The 21463-nt window shown below is 33.7% G+C and overlaps 2 protein-coding genes across 3 annotated transcripts; one reads left to right on the forward strand and one right to left on the reverse strand.

Moving 5' to 3' along the window:
- The first annotated feature begins 1055 nt into the window (after positions 1-1055).
- Positions 1056-2064, forward strand: LOC142624193 (uncharacterized). Its single transcript, XM_075797730.1, has 2 exons — positions 1056-1620; positions 1726-2064. The coding sequence occupies exons 1-2, from the start codon at positions 1150-1152 to the stop codon at positions 1738-1740; spliced, it is 486 nt and encodes a 161-aa protein (XP_075653845.1). The 5' UTR covers positions 1056-1149; the 3' UTR covers positions 1741-2064.
- Positions 2065-6866: 4802 nt separating this feature from the next.
- LOC142623569 (B3 domain-containing protein Os01g0234100-like) lies at positions 6867-11943 on the reverse strand. 2 transcript variants are annotated; one of them, XM_075797008.1, is made up of 7 exons: positions 11528-11943; positions 11358-11423; positions 10637-10674; positions 10379-10526; positions 10070-10276; positions 7916-8006; positions 6867-7793 (listed from the first exon to the last, which is right to left on the reverse strand). In XM_075797008.1, exons 1-7 carry the CDS (start codon positions 11780-11782, stop codon positions 7027-7029), a joined length of 1572 nt encoding a protein of 523 aa, XP_075653123.1. In that variant the 5' UTR covers positions 11783-11943; the 3' UTR covers positions 6867-7026. The 2 variants fall into 2 exon arrangements, with proteins under 2 accessions (XP_075653123.1, XP_075653122.1); XM_075797007.1 differs by having other exon boundaries at positions 10379-10532.
- Positions 11944-21463: the final 9520 nt, after the last annotated feature.

The raw sequence follows: 21463 nt of genomic DNA on the forward strand, positions 1-21463 counted from the left end.
CTAATTTTTTTTATAAAAATATTATTATATTAATAGGTACTAAGTTTAACAATTTTGTTCAATAAAATTACACTTTGCCCCCCTTAATAATGCCATTAATTCTTTTTGAAAGTAATCTTATAGCCAAAAACGTTTTTACAATATTTATACAAACTATTAAGGAGTGCTTAAATTAGTTAAATCAGACACTTGCATAACTTTTTATATATCAATAACCACTTATCACATTAGCAATTTGTAAAAATTTTGTAGTTTTAGCATTTTTCAACTTTTAAAGGACATAAAAAATTAATAGATTAAATCTAAAACAAAATATAAAAACTCAAAAAAATTAGCTCAACAATAAAAATTACCAATATAATAAAACTAAAAAAATTAAGTCCAATCAATATATTTTACCCAGAACAAACTACTTGGCCATTTAAAAAATTTTTAACAAAAATCCTTAGTAGTAAAAAAATAGACTCAAGGGTTGGAGCCACCGCACACAGCTAGCAGCAAAGTTGCCCCCCCTAACTCCAAGTTCTGGCTCCGTCCCTGCGCTTAGAATCTTGATAAGATTGGATTGGTCCTCTTACACCAACGTCCGAAGAGTATAGTACTAATATAATGACAAATATCAAGAATCTTTGACCACGTACTGTGAAGAAAGTTTAAAGTTTAGAGTTAAAAGGCATATTTTTCTTGGAAACTTCATAAAAGCTCCACCATTTCATTACCTAAAACGTGGAACATAAGGGGATTCCAGTAAAAAAGGGAAAGCTTTTTACTATTCTAAGATTTTATTTTATTTATATATATTATATTGGGATAGAATGAAGGAGAGAGCTTCTTAGCAACTTCACTATCATCCAATGAAGACAGTGACATTTTTTTTTGAAACCAAGACAGTGACATTTTGGTACCGCAAAGAATGGATGTCATTTAAATGGTAATTTAACATGTCAAGACAAAAAATTGTTATCATGGCAAGTGATAATGCAAGAAAGTAAAAAAAAAAAAACCATCAATCTCTATAACTTTTTTTTATTGTGTATAAATACAAACATCTATCTACACTGGAAGAGGGTCCGAATAGAATTTATTAGGGTTCATTCATTGTGCAATTCATTCACTCACTAGTTCTTTTCCATGTTACTTTGAAAGTCCATGGCATGCTTAGACATGTATAACTCCGAGCACAATAAGGGTCACCACTATGCTCCTATGAGCCCAAGAATCTCCTTCTCCAGTGACTTCGTCGATGTCCAGCAGACCACAAAGCAAGAAAGAGGCTCAGCCTCAGCACCAGTGTCCTCAGACTTCGAATTTTCAGTGTCAAACTATTCCATGATGAGCGCTGACGAGCTTTTCTGCAAGGGCAGGTTCTTGCCTTTCAAGGACAATAACAACAACAACCAAATGCAGAGAACCACAACTTTGAGGGATGAGCTTCTTCTTGGTGATGATGACGACGTGTCGTCTAGGCCACCTAAGGGTTCCACAAGGTGGAAAGGGCTTCTGGGTCTGAAGAGATCGACCCACATTGGTTCCAAGAAAGCTGATAAGGGTGAAGGATCTGTTGAAAATAGAAGGTCTAGTTTGGTTCATGAGGACGCCCATGTTGGCCACACTTCACAGGTGAGAAAAAAAATACACTTACACACGCACAAACATACTTATACTTTTTATTCTATTTTCTTTATTTTGAGTTTTGTCTCATTAGGTTCTTCATTTTTTTTTCAGGAGCAGTTGAATTAAGGAGGTCAAGTTACAGGAAAGTGGAGATTGGGTTATAGTGTTATTGTTGAAGGTGATAGATACGTAAAGGTAATCTGGCAATTTTTTTGTATTTTTGGGAAGGAAGATAGAGGTGTTTTACGGCAAAATTTAGAGGTTCTGATCTGCTTTAGTGGGTTCTCTTTGTGATCCGGGATTGACTGTTTTTACGTTTTCTTTTGAACTCTCTAGGAAGTAGGAGTAAGAGTGACTCTAGATGTTTACTGTACAAAATGTTCGCAGTTGAATTCCTGTGTCATGGTTTGATCAATGATATGATATGTGATCTGTCTTGTTAATTTGTAATTTTTCCTAAGCAAAGAGGATCTTATTTTGACTAGAAATCAATCGTGCATGTTATGTATCTTACCTTTCGGATCTTAACTTTTGGAAATTGGGAGTGTAAGTCAGAATTTGTTTTTGTGCACAGAAAGAGACAGGGCCTTCATTGATTATGTTTCCCAACTTTCCAAGATTCAAACATTTTCTCTTCTTTTTACCAAAAAAAAACATTTTCTCTTCTTTTTTTTCCCCCTAATTTTGTGATGAAAATCTTAACCCTAGCTACTAGCTAGTACTACAAGCTTCTACTAGATTACTCTCAGTCAAAACACTTTTTTGAAAAAGAAAAAAGAAAAAAGAAATCAACCTTGAGCAAAGGGTTCAGAATTCAGATAGTTTAATGGGAACTATAAATGTGACAGCTATGCCATGGCTGTTCATCTTGTAAATAAATAAATAAATCAAAATCAAAATCAAAATCAAAATCAAAATCTGATCTATTGGGGTCCGGGTCTGGCCACAGAGATGGTCTGGCCCTAACACGGATAATATTTGAATGGTCAAACCATCAACGTCTTAAGTTTTAAACATTTTAGAAGCACGCACCAACCCTACTGTATGTCTCTATTCCTGCCTGTTCCTGCTTGCCTGTCCATTTTAAGTTCTTTTACCACCATTGCCAACAGGGGAGTGTAGGAGGGAGAGGACATGACAAAGTAATAACTAATAACTAATAAGCATTATACCTATAAATATTTTTTTCATATTTGTTGCCTTTTTACGTAATTCTTTGGATTATGGAGAACAATAAATCTAAAGATATCTAATTTTATACTTAATTTTATTATTTACTAAGATGATGAGTGTGGTGGCTGTTTCCCAACAGTCCGGGGTTGGTTGGACTCAAACCCCCCAATTTACTTGTTTGCTGAATTAGGTTTAGCCCACAATGAGAGATTCTTGAAGTGATTCATGCTATGATGGATCACACCCTAATTCTATTTTTCTGTTAGGTTACTTCGAATTAAGTCTAGCCGAAAAGGCTTAATCATAGCCGAGTTCCCCTTTGGATGTCCAAGCAAAACCTCTATACCTAAGGTTGTGTTCTTACTTCCCCCCCCCCCCCCCTCGCCCCAAGGTTCCTTTTTATAGGCTTGTGTTAGTGGGGAAGCCACGATGAAGGAATCTCAGGTGTGTCTGTGGGTCCTTCCACTCCTGTGGTTTAGGTGCTCTCCTAGGTCTAGGCTCGTGTCAAGGGAGGGACCCATTTTCCAGTCATTGAGGTGACTCTTTAATAACTTGTGCATGACGCTAAGTCTCGTGTTCAGCAGGCAGAGTTCTCCAAAGCATTTTCTTGAACCCTCAGCTTGCTCGGGCTTTAAGGCTCCGCTTGGGAGGAGGGAATAGAATGAAATGAAAAGAATTATTTTAGAATATTCTTCCCTTCCTTTGTTTGGAAGTTATAATGGAGGAAATGGAAAGTGCATTTCTTTGTTTGGGAGTTTAAGTGGGAGGGAATGGAATGGATAGGAGGAAACACTCATTCCTCTCTATTTCCTTAAAACCTCAAATTTTCATTCCCCCCGAAATTGGGAGGAATGGGAGGGAATAGAATTAAATTTAATAAATTTTTTACTAAAACTCCCAAAATACTTCTATATATTCAACCCTTTATTTTAAAATAGGGGTCTAATAGTAATATTGTCATAAAATGATTCCATTTCATTCCCTCCATGTTACTCTCAAACAAGATTACTTACATTCCATTCATTTTCATTCATTTCCATTCCTTTATTTTAAAACATCCAATCAAGGTTACTTAATTTCATTCCATTTCATTATTTTCCATTCATTTCCCTTACTTAAATACATTCCATTCTTTTCCATTCCTTTATGATCATTCCATTCTATTCAATTCCCTTCCCTTATGAACTCCCAAGCGGAGCCTAAGAGAGCCTTCGGAGGCGATGCTTCTCGGCTAAAAGGGCCATCTCAGACCGTGAGTACCGTAGAACACATGGGCCCAAATTGTTACAAGAATAGGTCCATCATTCCCAGCCACCCACAATGAGTATTGAGGGAGAACCAAAAAAAAAAATTATAGTTGTCCATTACTCATAATTGAGTCTACCCTAGATTTATCATTTTGAGTATCGACATGACTTGTGTAAAAATAAAATTTCAAGAATAGAAATTAGATAATTGAAAATGTTTTACCAATGTAAATTTGTATTTATGAATAAGTGGGTACAATCCTTTCTACTTAGATTTTATTTCAACAAAACAATCCACTAATTTAGTACCCATTTGGATTGGGCTTATTGCGCGTCTACATTTTGAGTTTTACATTTTGTTCTTTTTTTTTTTTGGCACGACAAATTTCACTGTTATGGCTACTGTTCATGCACTGTTCACGAGAACAATAGCCGTAATAGTTGACTTTTTTGTGTGAACAGTGCACCCGTGCACTATTCACGAGACCCACAAACATCACTTTTTAGCAATCTTTTCATTAAAAATAGGACCCACGGTACTATTCATACATTTAAAAATTATTTTGCTACAACATTTTCAGTTTTCAGCTATATCCAAACGGACCTTTAATCTCTTTAAAAAAGTCTTCGATTCAAGGATAGTGCCAATGTAGTTTTGATTCAAACACAAAATGTCCTCTACTTTGATTAAAAAATGAACTTAAATGTCTTTGTAACATAATTACGATAAATCTTTGGTTGTATGCTTGTTTGAGGCTTCTCATTATTCGTCTTTGAAGATTTGTGGTGAAGTTATTTGAAGCTTTAAAGCTTGAATCTGATAAAATTTTAATGGATTAGAGTCCCTATAGTTTCTGGAGGTCTTGGAGTTTGATTCCAGTACAACTCTAAGATTTAGAAGGATGATTTGAATGAATATTCTTCGAATGTTCTTTGTATTTAAAGATCTTGATGTAAAAGTTTTTCAAGCTTTGGAGCTTGATCTAACAGAGTTTCAAAGGATGAAATTCTTAAAGTTCTTGGAGACTTTAAAGCTTACTTCCAATAAACTTTAAGGCTTGGAGAGATTAATGTTCTTTTTTTTTCTTTTTTCTTTTTTCTTTTTTTGAAGAGCGATTAAGGTTCTTTGATTGTTCTTTGTATTCAAAGATTTTGATGTAGAAATTCTTTGGAGTTTTGGAACTTGAATCTAACAATGGTCAACAATTGAAGTTCTTGGAGGTTTTGGAGCTTGAGTGTAACTTCAAGACTTCTTAATATCCTCCTACAAAATTGATGAAAGTCTCTATTTATAGTAGTCTTGAAAAGATTTAAAGACATCTAAGATGAGAGCCTCATTTTAAATTAAATTATCATCATGTATAGACATGTGATTGGCTCTTAAATATTTTTTTTATAATTTTTATTCAGTGACACTTGGTAAATTTCTATCGGTTCCTGAATAATGACTACAGGATCCACTAAATAGCATGTTGTATTTTGTAATTAGCCATTTTGAAAGAACAACATAAACTTGGTTGGATGACATGGCAATTTGTGATTGTTTAAAAATTTCATTCCCCACAACATGACAAAATGCCTTAAATCCTACACCTAATATATGGGGGAATAAAAACATATGGTAATTAAGATTTTATATATGCTTTCATTGTGTGACTAATTTGGTGGTGATGACCTTGAAAGAAGACCTCTAGACTTAGGTGGCATCAATATGCAATCATCTTCTTTAAGAAATGTATAGTATTGGTGATTATCTTCTGAATAATACTAAAAAAAATTATTTTACAATATTTATACAAGTCTCTAATGTAACAAATTCTTACTAATTTTTATCTATAATCCATTATTAACATTAATAGTTTGTAACAAATTTTGTAAAATAATTTGTAGTTTTAGCATTTTTCTTATCTCATACCTCATTTTGATAACTTATTTACCAAAATTGGAAATGGCTTATTTTGCTCCTCAATTTTATTCATTACATTGGTTGTGGCCCAAATGGGTGTTGGTATTTCCGTCATGGCGAAATTGGAAGGAATTAATTACCCTAATTATGGCAAGAATCATTTTTGCCCCAAATGTCGCACTTCCCTGTTTGGGGACAATTTGTCAACTATGGTTGTGCTCGTCCACAAGCTCCATCCATCAGTGGGCTCAACCTAACAAAACTTTTCATTAAACGATCCTTTTCATCATAATTTATCTCAACTGCAATCTATTTTTGGCTTATTTTACTTAAAAAGAAAGATTGATAAATATACAGTTATACCATTAAAAAATTGTACATAAAAAAGAAAATAAATAAATAAGCGTGAAGACCAAAACTACTAAACAATTGTTGGTTTGACTCCTTTTTCGTTAAAAGAAAAAAAAAATTCATTCTTTAGATTGTAATGGGCCAAATAAGTTCGTTGACACTTCTATAGTTATATTTTACCCTACCATAAATTTTGCCATTCATCGCAAAATGCTGCCCAAAAACTGAACAAGTCAAAGTCAATTATGATCAAACAAGTTCCTTGCAGATTCCGATTCTAAACACCATGCTTCCTTTTTTAAAAAAATTATAATAAATTTTTTTTAAGGCTCATGGTTTCCCATGCATGAGATGTGAGAAAAATTTCGTCCTACAACAACAGATTCCAGACCAGCGTTTGGGCAAGTTTCCTGGACGTTTAACCCACTATATATCATAAAAACTCATTGTCACAAAGCCTACCATAGCAAGATATTACTTCTTTTTTTCTTTTTCTTTTTTATAATTACATATGTGGGAATGAGAGATTTGAAATCTGGACTTCTAATTGAAAACACCAAGAAGTGCTATGAGACTGTGGCGTGGCAAGATATTACTAGCTTTGAAGAGATTATATCACATTATCCACACAAAGCATAATTTGTCTTCTTGTTTTGAGTTAAGTGAGATTTTAGACAAGCATATGCACAATGCATAACAAAGAGAAAGAAGTACAAATTTAGCAAGTGGACAATGTCACCATGGAGCAGTTGCCTCTTGCTGGAATTTGTGCTCATAGAGTACAGATTTTGACTTAAGGCTCTCAATATAAGCACCGAATCCATCACAGGCCTCCTTTAATTCCGCAAGTTTTCCTTCAATATTCCTTATCTCATCTTCTGTCCGACTTTGTTCATTTTGAGCTTCTAAGTAGGTCCTTGTGCTTTTGGCACCTTCCGATTCATAGGCAAGGCTTATAATCCGGCGTAGACGAGAACGTAAGAATCTAACATTCATACCCAATTGCTCAAAGGCTTTCAAAGTCTGGTCCCAACCAGAAAATTCTTCTCGAGTGGTGGTAAGTTTGCTAGCTTTTATGGCATCGGCAATATTAACAGTCTCTAAAATAATTCCAACAATCAAATTATAATTAATGCCCTTGACTAGACTGTCATGAAGAAATGCATTCTGACTGTGGCAGAGCTTGAAGTATTTCCTCCGAATATCCTCTGACAACTCAGAATCTATAGGCATTCCATCTACTAGAATGTTGAAACGCACAAAACTTTTGATGTCTTTGAATTGAACAGGTGGCTCAGACAACTTAGAGCCTTCCAAAACTTCTGAACCAACCTCTTCACTATCGTTTTCAGATTGTTCTGCTAGCTGCCTGAGGTATGGTATAGATCTTTGCAGGCCAGACCTTTTCTTCTTCCTTTTGGCAACATAATTAGGAAGAGTTGTTGGCCGTTTCTTGACTGTATTACTGGAAGCTATTGTACCCATCTCTGCATTATCCTTATCTGAGTATAAGGACATCCAAGGAAAACATTGCAAACATTGATGAATATAAAATGAAATGTAATAGTCTCTAAGATACATGGATGGCGCTAAAATTTTTAAACATAGACATCAGTGTACTTGCCTGCATCATTTTGTTTTGTCTGAGCATCCAAATTTAGGAGGCCAAGAGCCCCATCCACTTCAGTAAAATCATTTGGCCGTATTATGTAAACCTAAACATAGAGGTTTATATATATTACAAAAACAGTAAATTTACAGTTGGTGCTGAATTATCATTATAACAAAAAGAGAAGTATCTTGAAATTGCAATTTTCTATTGTACATAATTATAATATAAGAATCACTACTGAATTATCAGAATGACAACATTGGAAATTACACAAAAGATTCTGTCCCTTTTTTTTCATTTGCTAAGTTTTTTTTTTTTCTTACTCCTTTCTCTCCAAACTTTTTTTTTTTTTTTTTAGTTTGAAGTTAGGATTAAATTATAAGCAAATCAGCAAACAAAACAAATTTAACAAGGAAAGGCTGTTCCTAGCTACATTAAAACATAACAGAGATGACAAGGCGGGGGCTCCTACTAATCACAAGTCTTTGTCCTCTGGATGAGAGATGTGAAAGTGTTAGTTTCAAAAGCCTTGGGCTAACTTATAATCTATATATTCAGGAAAAAAAACATATAATCCATATAAACCACCCTGTCAGCTACCATGTTTGTTTGGCAGCAGTTAAGACTCAGTATTGACTACATTGAGACCCAATGTTCTCCTTTAGAAGCTCCCATGTTCTATAGAGTGGTAGAGTGGTTTTTCCCAAGACACCATTTCTCCCTCTTCAAAGCTGGGGGAAATCAATCCAAGTAGGTTAATTACCTTAATTTCTCCGCCGATGGTTGTTAATAGTAGTCTACAAAGTTTAAATTAATATACAGCTTTGTACATTTCCCTAACAAACAAAATTTCTCTGTCAGTAAACTCCAATCCATGTTATTTAGGTTCTTCCCTTGTCACACTGTTAAGTTGAACAGCAGTTAACAGAAATTCACTCAAAATGCAGCTTTGTACATATCCCTAATACATAAAATTTATCTGTCAGCAAACTGCTATCCATGTTATTTAAGTCATTCCCTTGTCACATCAGATAGCTACTAATGCAGATAGAAGATAGCCCTCCAATCATACAATTCTGTGATTCATACTAATTATTAAAAAAGAAAAACCACTTTTCTATAAATCATATTCTTAGCATTCCAATAACAGAAACACACAAAGCACAAATGTTCCTTCACTTTCCCTTATTCCCCTGGCTATGCTATGATTAAGGTTTTTAAGGAACCCAAAAACTTATGTGATTTTAACCTTGTTGATCCTGGTAAGACCTTTTCTTTTTCTTTTTCTTTTCCGATTCACTTTCAGAAAAATATGATTTGGTTGACCTGATTACTGGATATATGTTCATAGTTTTCCCAAGTTAGGCAGTGAAAATATTGAATGCAGGGCGTAGAGTAAGTCCTGCCAACAATGATGTTTTATAATTGATTTCATGGTGTTTGATATCCTCATATTAGTGTTCTGTTTAAGTGCTTAGCTTTGGCTCAACAGAACCTCTCACCCTACAAGAACAAGGTGGAGGTCGTGATCACAGGTTCAAATGCCAATATCTGTGTGTGTGTGTGTGTGTGTGTGTGAACTAAATGCCAATATCCAGACTAATCTTGCAGAAAAAAAAAAGGTACAGAGGAAGTGTCCTTCACTCACTTTATTATTTTCTCTTACAAAAAGATAGATAGTTAAGCCAACTGCCTCAAATATATCATATAGGAAGTGGAAAGCAAAGAACTCATCAACTATATTGGAAAGCTTATCCTACATACAAGCCAAAACCAGCGGAACCTTCTTGTTCCTAAGAAATTCACAAGCAAGGGTGGCAGTACATGTCACCTATCCATTGTGATATGTACCTGATGCACTCTCATCCCTTTGGAATAATTTTCTTTATTTCCAAATAATAAAAAATTTAATGTAGTTATGATAGGAAACATTTTTAGTATTATCTGAAAATGCACTCACTCTCCAATGTGCCAGACTTGCTACTTTGACCAATGTTTACCGAATTAACATGTAAATAGAGACTTCAAAAGACAACAAATTCTATGCATATCACTGATACAATATTTAATGATAATGTTGTCTTGGCATATTTTTAAGATATCTTGAAGTACTGAAAGAACAGTCAATATAATTATAAGAAAAAATATTAAATATTAAATCGTCACCTTAAATTTGGTAGGTTCAACTAATTGGAAGACCAAAACATCTCCCTCGAGCAAATTGTGTGCAGCAGAAAACTGTCTCCAGCCAGCACTCAATCCTGTCTTGTATGCAATGTATTTCAATACATATTGTTTTCCACCTTCATCTTCCAAAGTGATCGCAGTATCCTTATCTGGTAAATGAGCCTTACAGAACTTTCCTGGAAGCCCCTGTTATTTTGCGGTTTAAAGATTATATATAATGTGATGCTTCCATCAATGTTATCAGCCTAGGTCAAATTCAACAACTCATGCAATTTCAACAGAGCTTACCATCCAAAAACAACTAGCAACATGTGATCTGACCAATGATTTGACAAAGCTAGGGTATTCATGTTGTAGATTTGACTGAACTTCCTCTGCTCGTATCAAAGCAGACGACAAGGCTCCACCACGTCCATCAAATGTGTGCTTACCTATTCTAGAGCTTCAAGTGAAGCATATAAACAATATTGTCATAAAGTATATCAACAAATCGCAAACAGCAAAGATTAAATTACTTGAAAAATAATTTCAAGATGGCTCACTGACCTTGCAGTCATCTCTACGTGATTCACACTCAATACATCCTGCCCAGGCATTTGTAAAATTTCCCATTAATTGATACTCCAATTTGTAAAAGAACAATTCAATCTCATTTGTATAATTTTTGTCACAGAAAATCAAAGAAAGTTAAATTAAGCTAAGAAAGAGCGATTGTAAGGAGATATTGACAGTTAAATTGCGTTTAGCACAAAGTAGACATTGGCATAGAGAACACTTAAAATTAGGGCATATTGTGCTACTGAAAACTACAACCATGCTTGTGACAAGTACTTTTGGACCTAGTACGACCAGTGAAGCGACGTTTACTAGACACCAGCCTACTTAAACAACCTGAACTAAAAAAATTATAATCAGGCTTCCTGCATCTCGATCAAGCAAGCCCTCAATTGAGGCCTGCTTCAAAACTTTCAAGTTTCAATCAATCGAGACTAAATTGAAAGGAGACGAAAATCCAGAGACTTCCTTATCTTGAGTACTTGATCTTGTAAAGTCATTTCACAATTACAAAATCAACCAAGATGACACTCATGCATGCATAATTCGACCAGACACAAATTTTAAAGCTGTTTCAAACCACAGGTCCACAGGCACATGAAAAAAATAATAATAATAATAATAATTTATTTGCCGTGCAATGCAAGAAAAGTAGTATGAAATGCAGAAACCAAAATAACGCACATTAATATTTGGTTTTTCTTTTTCTTACGCTGTTATTAATTTTGGAAACCGCATTCTCCTTCTTGTTTTTTGATTTTTTCTCTACTGGCTTGGGCTGTCCAGAAAACAAGAACAATGCACCAAAACCATGACAAAAAGAAAGAAATAATAAGTAACATAAACAATCAAAACAAAAACACAAAGGAAAGAAAGGCAAACCGATGAGGAAGAAGTGGGCATGATGGAATTTGAATCGGGATTGAGATTGGACTTGGGCATGGGCATCGGCATGGGCTTGGGCTTGGGCTTGTGCTTGGGCTTTAACTTGGGAATTTTGGACAGCGACAGCTCCGCCAGAGTTACATCGTCCACCTCCTCCGCCGCGCCCGACGTCGTTTCCGGACCTTGCTTTTCCTTTTCCTCCGCCGCCTCCTCTCTTCTCTCTTCCATTTCACTCTTAACCTTTTGATCCATAATCACCAAATTGTTTTTACTTTTCAAATTTTTTTAGCATTTCAATTTTACAGCTATGAATATTTGGTAATTTGGTATCTGAGAAAGGGAAAAGAGAGAGAGAGAGAGAGACAGAGCGAGGGAGAGAGAAGACCGTAAAAAAATGTCCGTAACGAGTTAATGCCTTGTTGTCATTGGAAAACGAGTTAATAGTGGCTTCCTCTTTTTTTCTTTTTTCTTTTTTGGTTTTTGTTTATTGAGGTCCAAAAGAGAGAGAGAGAGAGAGAGAGAGAGGTGGTTAGGAAAAATGACCGTTTAATAGTTGAATTAGTGAGATGATAATGAGCAAACCCTTTATCTTAATCCCCACCCCCCAAAATCTCTAGAACTGTCTTTTGTTGTATGTATGACCGTTGATTACTTGTAAAAACATACTTAACTTAAGTGCATGCTAAGGCTGTCCAAGAACTCGTTGGACCCGACCCACCTGCCGCTGCCAACTAGACCAAACCTGACTTGTCATCAACCGAACCGATTGCTCTAGTGGTTGGCGACAGATTTTATTCTCTAAAAACCAAGATCGGCGGTTCGAGTATCGGATCTCCACCTCTCAAATCCGAGAAACCCGAACCGACTAAGCAAGTTGTATTTTTTGGCGAATCTGGAATTTTTTCGGGAAGATCTAGCTAAATCCAGCAAGATTTTGCTAGATCTAGCCGACATCTTGCCTAAAATGGCTGAGATCTCACCAACTTTAGGCCGTTTTGCAATTTTTTCTCGTCCAATTTTCGCCGTTTTCATCTTTTCTCGCTAGATTTCAACCGTTTTTCATCTTTTCTTGCTGGATTATTGCTATTTTCTAGATCTTCAGCCTCAACCCGATCTGCCCGACATCCGTCGAAGCTCCAATCGGTCCAATCCAATTCTCCTCCCGATCGGCAGCGGGTTGATGATGGCTCTACCCGATCAGTTCGAGTCGGATACGGGTTGAGCGTAAACCCGATCCGACCTGAACCGTGGATAGCCCTAGTGCATGCCACCCAATTCACACTTCTTAAGCGGGATTCATTTTATTTTCTTTTCTTTTCACTCCATATTGAAGGGATTCCTCGTCTATATAACCCATGGACTAATATTAAGATAAAGTTTAGTTACAAATTTGTTTGTAATCTTATATTATAATTCTTACTAATAAAATCAACATGATTATATATTTTGAAAATCTAACCCTTGAATTGCATATTCTTTTTATTTTTAACATATATATCAAATTTCATATCAATCGGATTTTATTTACTATACAATCAATAAACTTATTTTTGTAGTATAATTTTATACTACAAAAATTTGAAATTTAAACATTTGATTAGTGACATAAGTATTGATTTTTTATCCTTTGGAAAATTTGCAAGCATGAAGGATATAAGAAGAAAAAAAAAATCTAATTATGAATTTGTCAAAATTTACATTCTACAAAAAGATATTGAATAGGGTTTTAGCCCCAAGTGTGTTGCCAAATTTCATCATTTTCAATCTAAACCTTTTTCTTTTTTTTTGTGGCTACATTTTCATTTTTTAAGAGAATAATATTTTTTTTTACTGGGTTTAAATTGCTACATTTTCAATTTAAATTGTTTAATACGATGACTTAAAGAGAAAGTCTATACACAAAAAATTTGACACATGCTGATGTGACAAATTGTTAATAAAAAGATATTGAGTGGAATTGTAACCCCAAGTGTGTTGCCAATTTGCTACATTTTCAATTTAAATTGTTTAATCTAATGAATTAAAGAGTAAGTCTATATACAAAAAAGTTGACATCTGCTAATGTGACAGATTGTTAATAGTAAGTAAAAAATTGATGTTAGTGATGGGCCTAAATAATAAGCGATGAAAACTTGCCAATTCAACAGATGGGAAAAAAGTTGTCAATTTTTTTTTTTTTTGGGTATATTCCATTACTTGAGTTAAAATGTAAAAGGTGAATTAAAATGATCATATCCAAGAAAGTAACTCTCAATCTCATCTCTTGGTAGAAATTGCACCTGATACTATGTATCCATAAATCTATTGTCAACCCTTCTTTTGTTTTATTATTATTATTATTATTTTTTTTGGAGAAAGTTTGGCAAAAAACCTTAGTTGTAGTCAAGGCTACAACTCCACTCAATATATTTTTATTGGATATGAATTTTGAATATGCACTATTAGATTTTTTTTTTTTTTTTCTTATACTCTCTGTAAGTGCACAATTGCACCTGGACCCAAAGACAATCACGGGCTCAGGCCCAATGAACCTTAAACAATAAGATTTGTAGAGTGTGGGCTTGAAACCTAGGTTAGAAATACTGGGATCTTGATAACAGGCTTTTATAAGCAAATACAAGTAAATAAAGAACGATAATGACAAATGGGTCTCCTCGGACTCAAGCCGAGGACTATTTCTTTATTATTTCTCTTTCTTCCTTCACAATTACAAGTTCTTAATTTCTTTCTTAGTTTCCTCATCCCCCTCTTTTTCTTTGGCATTTACCCCCCTTTTATACTTCCTCCCCTGATACTTTTTGAACTGTGACTAGAAGTTTCCACCTCACTGTTCAGGGGTCACCTCCCCATTAATGCGGCCAGGAAGGTAGGTGCAGAGCCTTTAATGCGAAGGTGACAGCCTTTATTCTTGATATTTTCTTTAATACTGGTGCATCTAGAAGATTCAGGATGTCCCCTTTTAATCACTGGTCTCTCCAGAGTTGTGCTTTGACCTTCATAGTGAAACTTTGAATTCTCTAGGGCCTTTCCGAGGAGAATCTCGTCCTCGGCTGTATCCTCGGCGTATGGGCCGACTCATAGAGTTTAACCCTGGAACAGGTCGGCCCTCCATGTTACAACCCAAAGGCCCATATGCCCATTTGGGCCCTTTTACTCCCCACACTCTCTGTGTTTGCAAAATTTTTAGACGATCAAAGATTAATAGTTATAGTTATGCCATCAATCAAATATTTAAATTTCAAGTTTTTATAGTCCAAAATTATACATAAAAAATAAATTTTTAGATGGAATAGTAAATAAAACGGTAGATTTTCAAAATGCAATCTAACAATTATATTTTCAAAATATGTGACTATATTATTTTTTTTTTTTAAGTAAAAGCAAGTTTGTATAACCAAATTTTGTCCTTTTTTTAATAGAATCAATATAGTAATTTTATTGATGATCAATATGAGATAGAAGGGCTAATTCAACTGGAACAGAAATTAAACCAAACAAATTATCCTTCCTTGTCTTTTTCCATTCTTATTAAACCAAACAAAATCTCCTTCCTTGTCTTTTGCCATTCTTATTAGTGTGCATGGGCCACATAATTGCCTTTGGTATCATGTGTGTTCAAACCGAACCAGTCCATCTTTTGAGTTTTGAGCACCCCACATAATCTTACCAAAGAGTGTCATGTAGTTCGTGTCTTCATTTAGTGCTCTCATAGCCATTTCAATATCTCCTTCAAATATGACATTTTTAATTCCAATCTCCTTAGCTAAAACACTCCCGACTTTCACACAGGATGAGTAGTACCTTGGACTCCCGGTTATGATTGGAAAATATCAAGAACTTTCAATGACATCAAGGAGAGGGTTATCAAAAAAGCTTTAGGGGTGGAAAGAATATAACTATTTAGGGCAAGAAGGGAAGTCCCAATTAACGCTTTATTTGTTTTAAAGATAAAGTTTTCTAAAAAATAAGTCATTTAAAAAAAAAATTAAAAACTATTTCATTGTCTTGTGTTTAGTAGCTACTTTAAATGTGTTGAAAATGATGTCCTAACTTTCATTATTTAGTTTGTTACGAGATAAAGTCATTTTTTTTATTAAAAAAAAAAAAAATAGAAAATGATCTCTAAAAACTGAATTGTATTTTTATATTAATTTAAGATAGTTTTCTTATAACTTATTTTTCTGATACTAACATACATTGAAAAACGTAAAAAATATATATATATATTTTTACTCGAGGGTTTCAATAAACACAAACGGAGTAGTACAAGCAGTTTTCGCTTATACAATGACATGCTTTAAAAAAAAGTTGCCAAAGAATGGTGTGCGGAGCTGCAATCAATGATTACTAGGTTTCGGTGGGGGGACAAGGGGTCCAAACATAAAATCTATTGGACCAAGTGGTCGTAGCCGTGCAAGCCAAAAGTTGGAAGGAGATATGGGTCTCCTGGCCAAGCAAGGTTGGTGTCTATACATATTAATCGTTCACTCTACTGCTGAGTGTTCAAAGTAAAATATTTTCTACAACACTCCTTTCTCAAGTTGTACAAATAAATTTCTAGAATTTATCCAATTCATTTAAGTCCATATCCAAAAATCATATATCATAAAATCACAGTTTAAACAAATAAGTCAGTTAAATCTTAGGTTCCATTCACAAAATCTACACATGTTTTATTTGAGTTTAAAGGAAATAAAACTTTCTAAATAACCAACTGAATAAAATTCATTCATAATATTTCAATAAGAAAATAATTATAATTCTTTTCTTCAAGTTAGTGTAGGTAATATATATATATATATATATATATATATATATATATATATATATATATATAAGTTGTAGAGAAAGACAAAAGAATATTCAACAAATAATATATATACATACATATATCTAAAGAAAAATATTAACTAGTCAATAAAAATGTTACTTACCTTTAAAAAAATGCCTACTAAAATACTCTTGCAACTCTCCAAGAACGCTCCTACATAACCTAAAATCTCTCGTAATTAATTCAATGACTAAGAAGGTGTCAAAAAGAAAAGAAAAGAAAAAACTAAAACTAAAAACAAATCTCTAGCAAAAAAAAAAAAAACAATTATTCTAGGGTTTCACTAGTTTCTTTAATCACTAGATCAATAGAAAAATTGGACTTTTAGGGTGCTTACTTGAGGAATGTCAAGAATTTTCAAACCTTGTATCCTTAGAAAAATGGGAGGATAAATAATATTTGTATTTTTCACTATATGTGCTTGGTATGAAGAATGGAAAAGTTGAAGAATGATGAATATATTATTATGATATAAAAAAATTACACTGGATTTAAATTAAAAAAGTAATGGATTAGGGATATTTGTTGATTTCCCAAATATAGAAGGAAAAATTGGTTAGTTTCTAAGATAAGGGAGTAATTGTAAAGTGATTTTTCTCCCTTTTTATTTTCTTGATGTCTACATTGTCTAGAGGTATTATTCATTTTTTTTTAGAAGAGAGGTATTATTCATTTTGTAAGGAATTTTTTATTTTATTTTAATCAAAATGATAATGTAGCATTTACTTCAAAATTTTTATATTTAAAAGTATTACAAGGAATTAAAAAATGCCGTGTGAAGTCTTTATCCAATCTCATCTACCTTTTCCTTCTTAAGATCTTACACATAATTTAGAAGAAAAGATTGGTATTCCTTTAAACTTTTGTCTCTTGTTTCCAACAGAAAGGGGAAAAATACTTTGGTTTTCATTCATAAACATTTAAAATATAATATATATTTAAAATATATAATATAAATAATTAGATTTTAAATTATATTTCAATAGTAGGTTAATTTTGTGTCATGTGTACACTTAGTATTTTAATTTTTGTGTCAAGTAAGTTAATTGGTATTGTAGGGATTCAAAAGATGGTCCAAGCACACTTAAAATAGTGGTACCCAGTATTTTAAGCCGAACACAATTAATCTGTAAGAGAGTGGGCTTTCCAAGTCAATTGCAATGCTAAGTAAGATCCAAGCTTGAAATTAAAAGGATAGGGCTTTTTAATATGAATAGATGAAGCAAAAATTCAGTATAAACACTTCCTTGGGCTTGTCCGAGGATGGATTGTTCATAAAAAGTCAATGTCAATCTCTCTACAATTTGATACTTAATTCTCACTTCTCAAGTTTCCCCTTGCCCATCCCCTATTCTAGAGGGGTTCCTTTCCTTATATAGTATTTTCTATTGCATCTTATCCCTCCAGCTGTAGATCTCAAGGGAATAATTTGGATGCTTGTGGAATCACTGTTCATATGTCTTTTTCTCATAAATGTGGCAACTCAGTGCAGAGCATTGAATGTAGAAGTGATAGTTACCTTCTACAGATATTTCCTCTCTTTTCTATTTGCATGTCTCTAATGTCTTCCATGGTGTCTTGCTATTAGGTGCAAGTGGACAGATGGGGCATCTTGAGGAGCTATCGTTCCTTGGGCTCCTCAGACAATGGGTCCACCCATATCTTGTCCTTGGACATTTGCTCTCATATTTAGCCTAAACTAGCATCGTCTTTATGTTTGACTTCCTCAAACTCTGTCTACGTGTCAAGCTTTGATTGGTACTTGAATAGGCATTTTCCTTTCCTCGAACTGGACTTATAGGTAGGGTTGTCCGCAGGTCGGGCTGGGTCGGTTTTTGACCCAGCCCGGACCCGACCTGTCGGCGTTGGGTGGATGGCGGAAGGATCCAAAACCGACCACCGGCGTCAATCAGTCGAGTCGGTTTCGGGTTCAGGTAGTGTTTGATCGGTTCGGTCAATTCAAAGAGTCCCCAGATTCTGCAAACGTCATCGGAATCTTCAAAAGAGCCCCGGAATCTTCAAAAACTCAGTACATTTGCTCCGAAAATCGACGAAATAAGCTTGGATCTCCTCGAATCTCGCTGAATCTCACCAAATATGGTTGAGATCTTGCTGGATCTCCTCGAATCTGAGCTTGATCTTGCTGGAGTTGTTGGATTTGTATATTACATTGGTCGGGTTGGGTGGCTCGGGTTTTGGAGAAGAAAACCCGCCACTCGACCCGCCGGTGTCGGGTCTTGGGCGTGAAAACTCGTCACCGACCGACGGGAGCATCGGTTCGGGCTAAAATCGGGTTGAAATCAGGCGGGTTTGTCAGGACGGTGGGTGTGGGTTGGGTCTGGACAACCCTACCTATGGGCTTCATTTTTTGTTTGGATCCCTCCCCCCACAGGTATAAAATAATAAGAGTCCAATATTAATGAATTAAAAATAATAATAATAAATAACCAATCATATATCTACTTAACAAAAACCATCACATGTTCTTTCTTTTTAAAAGTTAGGATAAAAATGATCATAACTCATAAGTGGTAGTGTTAAACTTAAGTATGAATTTTAACATGCATCTAATTACATATATTTTTCTAATTATTTGATTAATTAATGTGTTTATTCTTAAATTTATCCAATGCATGGGATTCAAGCTTTTAAAATAAGAACAGAGTCGAACTTAGGCAGTTAAGTGGCTCGGTTTGGTATAATATTTTGTTTAACTTATTCAATTTATATAGTTAATTTAGAAATGTTCTAAAATTTGTTTTTAAGATACAATAATAAATTATATTTCTATCAAATTGCTAAAGTCTCTGATGGTTGAATAATAAGTTAATGTTAAATTAAAAAAAATACTATAAGCTATGAAATAAAATTATCCAACCCTACAAAACCTCAAAGAGTAGAAACTCATTGCAATCTCTATTTTAAATTATATAGAATGTACTAATTTGAGAAGAAAAAAAGAAGTTACAAATTTGGTTGTACTTGACTACATTTTTTTTTTATATCTTTTGTGTTTGTAAATTTGTTAGAAGTTCAAAATTAATAACTCTATCATTAATTAAATTAAATATTAAAAAAATTATTGATCAAATAATAAATAATCTCTAATTGATATAAAATTTGACATACATATTTAAAATATAAAGAACAAACAATTCAATCACATATAAACATATTTTTTCTAGTAAAAGTTATAACTATTAACTACAAAATTTTTAGGTAAATTATGGCCATTTAAAAATGTTGTAGTTTTTTTTTTTAATATTTTGTTTTAGTGTTCCTATTATTACTCGAGTAAAAATGATGAAAAGAAAGACATGTAGCCTAGTCCGAATAGAGTTGGTGAGAGGTGACGTGGTAATATTCTTCCCAATACACAATGCTACGACATCGGATAGGCGGACTTGACCACTTCTCAATCAATCAATGGCAATTGACAATTGCAAGTGCAATTCAAGTGACACGTCCCTTTTGATAAATCAATTTCTGCCTTCTCATTTTGGGTCTACCCCCAAATTTTTCATCCTCATAATCATTCCATTCGTCCCTTACAGAATCACCAAAAGTACAAACCTCCCTCGAGATTTCTTTTTATTTATTTTGCAGCCAAAACAGTGTCCCTGATTTTTAGGGTATTTATTTGGTGTTTTGAAACAACTATTTTCAGTTTTTAAATAATATTTTTACAAATTTTTTTAACTAGAAATATTTTCACAAATTTTTTTAAACAGTAATTTTTAATTTTTAAACTCATATACAAACGGCCTTTAGTATTTTTTTTTCCCCTTAATAAACGGTGTCTCTGATTTAAGTGTTATACGGGACCACCATAAAATCAATTTGAGTCCCTAAAACTAAGTCAGCGTCAAACTCTCAAGGTCAAATTGCATTATTGTGGGTCAGCATTTGTCGCATTTTTTAACACACTTGTGACCTCCCTTTAATATTTTTTTATGATCTCCCCAAAAGCCCATCAAAATTGTTGTTTGGGAAAGGCATTTTATTTTTATATTTATATATGCTAACTATGTGCCCGGTTATGAACATACTAAGCATATAATTAATATGGTGGCACATGGCCAACAGCCTAGGACCTCTACTTGAGTTCCCATGCCTTTGTCAAGGCCATATATTATTAAGGTCCTCACTCCTCACGACCGTTTAGGTCAAATTTTCAATTTTTTTATTTTAAATTCTATCTTTTTATTAATTTTTGCTACTTCTGTTGAGCATTCTTTTGCTATAATGCAATCTCTAAAAAGTGTGTTACCACCAGGCATTTTTTATGTTGTTCAAATTTGGCCTATTTGATTTAACGACATTGATGATGTCTTTTTTTTGAATAAAAAAAAAAATCCATTATACTCTCCTTAATATTTTCCTAAGAACACACCTTAACAGTGACAGTTATAAAGGCTTTAAATTTTTTTTGAATTTATTAACCGATATTTTGAGAGCATTTGTTAATGAATTATTTTAAGAAAGTTTTTATGGAAAAGAATATATATTTTTTCAACTTTTTATATTTTCCTTAAGTAGTATTAAAATTTATTTTTAAATAAAATTAACTTATAGCGTTAACTCTTAATGATAACTCTTTATTATTAAACTAAGACATTAAACATTTTTTTGTGTAAGCGAAAATTGAGCCTTAAATTTTTTATTCAATTATTAAAAATTTTACTAGTTGAAGTAATTAAAACTCACTTAAATAGTTTATTAACCCAAGCCACTGCTAAATCGGACCCCAGAAAATGATCAAATCATAAAAAAGAAAGGAGAGAAAGTAACATGACATGGTGATAGTTGCATATGAATAACACTATTATGCAGACTTACACAAAGAAAAATATAAACACCTTTAACAAGAGCCGTTGGATTTAAATACGGGATTTTGGCTCTCGAATCGTTTTACATTGATGTGCTCGAGGTAAAGGTTGGAATTTAGAAAACGGAACGACGGCGCACGGAACAAACGACAAATTTCACATGTTCCCCCAAAGCTGCTTTTTTTTCATCATTTTGAAACATATTATATTTTTATTTTTATTTTTAATTTGTAGGACAAGAGAGGAGTATTCTGGTTCTGGTTCTGGTTCTGG

This window comes from Castanea sativa, chromosome 2 (assembly GCF_040712315.1).
Source record: "Castanea sativa cultivar Marrone di Chiusa Pesio chromosome 2, ASM4071231v1".
Lineage (NCBI taxonomy): Eukaryota > Viridiplantae > Streptophyta > Magnoliopsida > Fagales > Fagaceae > Castanea > Castanea sativa.